General features: G+C 32.9%; 1 protein-coding gene across 1 annotated transcript; it reads right to left on the bottom strand.

Moving 5' to 3' along the window:
- Positions 1–2,286: 2,286 nt before the first annotated feature.
- On the bottom strand, positions 2,287–5,921 carry FILA (YABBY protein FILa). The gene is given in 7 exon segments (NM_001357834.1): positions 2,287–2,680; positions 2,787–2,861; positions 3,490–3,565; positions 3,719–3,767; positions 4,809–4,935; positions 5,146–5,301; positions 5,557–5,921. Coding segments are annotated over 7 exon segments (648 nt in total). The 5' UTR covers positions 5,653–5,921; the 3' UTR covers positions 2,287–2,611.
- Between the last annotated feature and the right edge of the window lie 835 nt (positions 5,922–6,756).

Genomic DNA, 6,756 nt, shown 5'->3' with positions numbered 1-6,756 from the left:
ATTGAATTAGAATATTCCAAAAAAAATGTATGGATTTTTTTCAATTAAATTGCTTCCAAATGTTACTTTTTTTTATCCACAAATATTAATGATTAACTTTTATTAACAAAAAAATTTGAACATGTGACATCTTCCCCCTTCTCTTCTCTCTTCTCCCTTCTCCCTCCTCTTTTCTAAATGTTACTCTTGTACGCTATTATTTAGCAGTAAACTATTGCTAGCCAAAGAAGTTGGAGTTAATGCTGGATCGAAGGCTAAGATTGATTGTTGCATAACTGGCTACATGATTTATAATTATCAAGATAAGAAATTAGTTGAATGCAAGTTTTGTCAAAAGTCAAAATACTTTCTCCATAAAGTTTGGGATGGGCAAAATGTGCCGTGCGTGAAGTCGATCAATGCTTTATTCATCGCCGAAATCAGCAAAAATAATGAGATGGAAATATGAAAGTAGAAAAGTTGAGATATATGTTAACGCTATCCATCTAATTAGGGATGTTTACTATTTTGGGAAACTCATAAATCTGAACCCCCCCTCCCCTCCCCCAAAATTCAAAACCAATGCTCTTAATTTGTCTTTGGTTCAGATAATGAGTTTTTATTTTTTTAAACCTGTGAACCTAATGACTTAATTAGTTGTCATTTTTTAATTATAATTTATACATTGTTATAATATAAGATTTAAGTATTTATTTATTTATTTATAACCTTTTAAAATTTAAAACATCTTTAATCTTGGACATGATTGACCTGAACTAAACTAACCTGATATTAATTAAGTTGGTTTTGTTCATGTTTGATAGGAAAAATGTGCAAACCTGACCCAAAAGGGTTAAAAATGTTTTAGAAATGTCTTTTGTCAAAAAGTGAATAGGATGTACGTACTGCATAGCGTGGATTTAATCAAAGTTCGTTGTGTGTGTCTTCCTTTTAAGAGGTTGCGCATGTTTATTATTATTTTTTGTTTGAATGGTATATATGATGAGTCTGTTACTAAAACAAGGTGAGAGATATCACCTAGCTGGAAAACTGGGCTGTCATAAGCCAAATGTCTGGAAATTCATATATACAAATTTTCACACGTAGTGGCACCCCACCCCATTTGATTGGTCTTGTTCTAGATAATTGCATCTATATGTCATTTTACATTTATTTTACATTTTTATGACAGGTAATAGCTCATTGAACATCATGCTACATTCCGGTGAATTAATTAGTATTTAGTGAATTTGTTTTGTTGTAATGTTACATTGTTACCTTATTGTAGTTCGGGTCTTTACTACGTAAACCAAAGGAATTAGGGTACTGGTGGTCCAGATTTCCTATAGTCAATTTTTTTAAACATTAAAATCATTCATATTCGTTGGATGAAGATCGACCGATTCAAATTACATGTTTTAAATCTGCTTTACTGGAAAACGAAATATGAGCTGATCAATCTTCATCCAACAATTTTCAGTCTCTAGCTGTACGTGTGAATGCGTAAAAAAAAAAAACAAATTTGAAACTAGCTTACTGGGTATCAATGGTATTAATCAATCACATGAAATTTTATTCGTACCAGTACTTGTGTTCCTGGTCTGTTTGTAGACATGATGCATTTATGCATTGATGATGTAACTTATGAGTACTTCTCGTACTCCTTTTAATAATCATTTCATTTTTGCCGATTAAGAAAACTCCAATAACATTACAATTTTTTTTCTTCATTATTTTTTAATGTATGTTATTTGGTTTAAATGATTGAATTTGATAACTAATTAATTCTTTCCTACGCCACATTCCAATTCTTAAGTTTTAGAAGCGAACTAACTTTATATACTTTATTTTGTTATGAAGCATGATACAATGTCTTCGGTTGGATTTAACTTGAAGCAAAGGTGAGGATTAATTTTATAAATTACTAATGACAGTCAATTGTTTTTCTAATTTCAGTAATGACAAAGCATTAATCTTTTGGCATAAACATCAAACAGAAAATTCCTAAAACAGTTTGTGTCAGAGACTTTTTGGTCGTTAAAAATGCTGAGGACTACTCTTTTCTAACCAAAGAATTTCCGAGAAGGAAACATACAATGACAAAACAAAAACATATGTCCAAATGTACGTTAGACCTCGTGCAATTTGTGTCTAGAGTTAACTTTCGTCCACGTAGGTTCTGTATCTCCGTAATAAGCTAGCAGGTTAATCTAATATTGTGATATCATTTATCACATTTTATCAATTTCTCTCTTCCTTTATTTCTCTCTTTATCCGTGTAAAAATAAATTAAAAGGAACATACTTGTAGGCAAAAACTGAAAGTATGGCTAATTAATTATTGATTAGATAAGCAATCAGCTGCAGTAGTACTGGGGGAATTGAAGAACATGAAAGTTAATAATTAAAGTCTACTCATAAGAAGAGAACTACATGCATGCATGCACAACCCCAAGAGCTAGTCCTAGTGTAGTAGTAGTCCTTAGTTATATCAACATAATCGCTCTTGAGCCACAAATAGATGCATTTATAAGTTAAGGAATCAGAGTTCCTGAGCTTCATAGGTTGGTGGAACTTGGAAAATTTTTCCTCTTTGCATAATTTCTTCGAAAGAGAAAACAGACTGGGGTGAATTAGTAGGGTGAGACACCAACATTAGCCGAAGCATAAAACCCATCTTTCATGAGAACCTCTTCTCCATCCTGGACAAAAGAGAAAGACACACCCACACACTCAGAAATCAAACTCAGGGTTATGCATTATTTTGTCAGCAACATTTTGCAAGAAGAGGGTGCATGATAATTTTACCTGCTGGCACACATTTGTCTTCTTCACAGTCTGATCAGGCATGAGACCAAAGTGGATGTGTGGGAAGTGGGCCCACTGACACACAAAGCACGTCATACATCAGAAGATGTCCAAAGTGAACTAGAAAAACCTTATCATTCATTAATTTATTTGATTGTAGAAATAGGAGGAGGGAATACTGCAATGTATTTCAAAAAATTATTTATAAAAATTTACATGTTATCTTCTAGAAAGAAATGCATTATTTTTTCTAATTGTGAAAAAATGTCTACCAATTTGTGAATAGTGGTTTGATTAGATAATTAATTACTGCTCCTTTCTTTCTTCTGTTTTATTATAATTATCGTCTTAAATCTTTTTATATATAAAAAAATCAAAAAAATAAAAGAAAAAAATATAAATTTTAAAAAATTAACTTTATCATCATTAATTTATTTTTTATTTCATAGTTCATATTATTAATATTATAAGGAAAATAAATGAAAAAAAATAAATTGATGTTACGTTAAAAAGTAAAAATAATTATTATTTTGGGATAAGTTTTTTCAATTATAGAACGAAGGGAATAAAACTTTGCATGCAAAATTTGGAGAGAAAAAGAATATATAATTAGCCGTTCAAAGTTCTAAAACCCTAGTACGTAAAAGAACCATAGTGCTGTATATATTTATTTAGTTTTTTAACGGGAGGAAAGGATTCATACATTCTTTGCAGCTGCACTGAAGGCTTCCCTGTGAGTTATATCGGGATTGACAGACTTGATGCGTTGGATCTCGTCCCTGCAGAAATACACACGGACCGTTCAAATTTGCTTCAACTTTGAAGCCTTAAATAAATTAACAACAATATGTATACATTTAATATATAAATATATGAAGTTCTTCAGTTTATTTAAAAATAATAAAAACGAATGGTTTTAAATTAATACTCACTTGATAAAGCGATTGTACGCTGAGGGGACTCTCTGTCTCTTCTCAGGAGCTGGACAATGGCAACCAGTCATATATCAAAATCATTTCCTTTGACTTTCAGTTGCAATATTTATTTTTTATCTTGCAATTTAAATTCCCTATTTTTCGTGGCATGGGGCATTACTGGCTCTGTCTGCATTTATATATATCTATGCTTCTGATTCTGATGATACTCAGTGTTACAAGCTTTAAGCAACTATAATTCCGGGGGAGAAGAAACTGCCCCATATGACTTTCTCTCTCTCTACCACCTATTTTCCCCATGCCACTTATGAGCACCAAAGTAACCTAAGTTTCTCTTCATCTCTGTCGGTGCTTGTAACAAAAATTAATCAAAATGAAATTAAATAGAAAAATGTTTAATTGACACTTATTAATCTATCCAACACAAAGAGACATAAAAAAAATATAAATATGATGAGATTTAATTATGATGTGTCAAGAAAGCTTGAAATAAAGGATTAATAAGATGTTTAAAATTAAAAAATATTTATATATCATTATACAATTAAATATTATTCACAAAAGTAAAACTGAAACACAGCCTCACAGACTGTGCCCTAGAATCAGAAATTAAAAGCTAGGTATTACATGCTGTTCTTTTACATTAATTAATCTTCCCAGATATTGAGAACCTTTACTAGGCTTAATTAAGGTGGTGATGTTATATATAGACCTTGTCATCAACTACTTATTAGGATCATTGATAACTTTTTAAGGGCATGTACGTTTCGAAACAAGGAAGGGTTTAGGTACTGCCGCGATGAAGCCTCAAAAGACCCTTTTCCTTCAACCAAAGGAACCGTTCCTGTCAATATTGACCATAAAAGCAACGACTTGATTTATTTTTTTCTTTGAAAAACTACAGAACATTTTACTACGACAAATGTTGCTTTCATCTAAAAGATAACTTCATTATTGACGAAACAAGATCATGGGTGAACAAGAAAAGGGCACCATAATTTTGAAGTAGAGAAGCCTGAGTTACTACTTTTCAGTCATGTAATAATAATATTATATATAAAATAAAAGAGTAGATTTTATATCTCACGTCTGTTTGTGATCGGTGGCCGTGGAAGCTCATCAGCTGCAGTCCTAGCAGGCATAGAGAACTCATGTGACGCACTGAAATTTGTTTGGTTCATAAGAAAATTTGGAGTGGGGTTTGGTATCTCCTCCTACAGAAAAGAAATCACTCACCAAGTAAGGAAAATTACAGAGGATCAACATATCACCTCTTTATCTTTTAAGACTATAAATCAGTAATTTAATTGTTTTATATAAAAGGGTGACAGTACTTACATACAAGCACTAATTTATCAAACACGTAAGAGTAAACAAGAGAAAAAGAAAAGTATGATGAAGTATATATACACATAAATAAGTACCAGAAGGTTATGAGATGGGGAGAAGAAAGAGTGACCCAAATGAAATTGAGTGGGAGATGGCATAAGCAACCCTCGCATGTTCACTGGGAGGAGGTTAGTGCAATGGCCGCATCGGACAGTGACGGTCTTGAACAAGCTTGTGCAAGGAACACTTACCTGAAAATTAAGGGGGAAAAGATCAATGGACAAAATTTTACATACATAATTTGGCGAGTAACAAAAACTAAGAAATAAACAATTAATATTTATTCATAAAAAATTGGGCGAGTAATAATTAATTAAATAAAACAAGAAGAAAACATTGAGAGAGAAAGAAAGTGAAAGAATTTAGAGAAGAGGGTGGAGTAGGTAGCATTGAAAAACCCTAGAGGTAGAAAAGTGGGGAATGAAGTGTTTTGGTTCAGTTCATACAGCGAGGACGGTGTCACAAATGTTGCAGTGAACATAACAAAGCTGTTCGGAAGGAGGGAGGTGGTCCAGTGATAATGTGCTGGAAGAGGATGACATTTTGGGTAGCCCCCTTTTTTCGTTCTCTTATATTCGGTTGATGATTGGTCTCTTGATTGATTGGATTGATTGATAGATGGACAGCTTAACCACCACACCTTGGATATGCTTTTTTTGATTATGAGTTGTGAAAGAAAGGTGCAGAGAGACAGAGAGAGAGAAAGAGAGTGAGAGGGAAAGAGGCTGATCTGATCTATTTGGTCTGGTCTGGTCCTCTCTTCGATAGATATACAACTAGAGAATTCAAAGGCACAGAATTCACCCCCTTCTCTTTCTCTGTTTATAATTGCTCTTGTTTATAGACCAAGTCCTTGGCATGTATATATCATGTATGCATGCATGTATATATCATATATTCATGTGATATATATTCATCACAATCATCATTATTTGGTTCTAAGGTAGAGATTAGGGTTTTCTTCAATTCATTGAGTTAGACTAATTTTTTTTGGTAAGTAATTATTGTTGATCTAAAAGAATTTTACACTTATAAAAAATTAAACTTGTGTTAATTTTTACGTAAACAAAATAAAATCTTACACGGGTCAGTCAATTTTCATCATCATCATTTATGTACTGGAAGAGGGGTTTGTTTGTACATGAGCATGGAGAAGTTATTATATAATTAACATAGTAGAAACACATGTGGTTGGCATTTCGATGTGTATGTGTGTAAGGGAGAGAGAGAGAGAGAAGCGGCAGATGTGGGGGAGAGGAGCCAGAAAGGGACGTGTGCATGGAGTGATATAGCTTTCACACACTCACCTGTTGTTTTCAATAGTTAAAGAGGGTCTTGTCTTGTGGCGAGGTCTCAAAAAAAAAAACACTTTCGTTTTAAAATCATTTTTCCTAAATTTCCGAACAAAGGAAAGAAAGAAAGAAAGAATGAAACCCACTAGTCTACTCCACACCAGCAGGCAGTGAAGTGAGAGCCCTAATGCTTGTTTTTTCACTTTCTCTCTTCCTCTTCCGCTTCCTTAGGGCTCCTCGCTCAAAGCTACACAGCCAGTGAAACTAGAGAAACTCCATAATAGCTACCATCACCATATAATAATGATTTTATTATTATTCATTATTGCTATTTGTGAAAAAGAGATAAACAAG

Source organism: Glycine max, chromosome 17 (assembly GCF_000004515.6).
Source record: "Glycine max cultivar Williams 82 chromosome 17, Glycine_max_v4.0, whole genome shotgun sequence".
NCBI classification, from domain to species: domain Eukaryota; kingdom Viridiplantae; phylum Streptophyta; class Magnoliopsida; order Fabales; family Fabaceae; genus Glycine; species Glycine max.
This window is presented reverse-complemented; position numbering and strand designations above follow the sequence as displayed.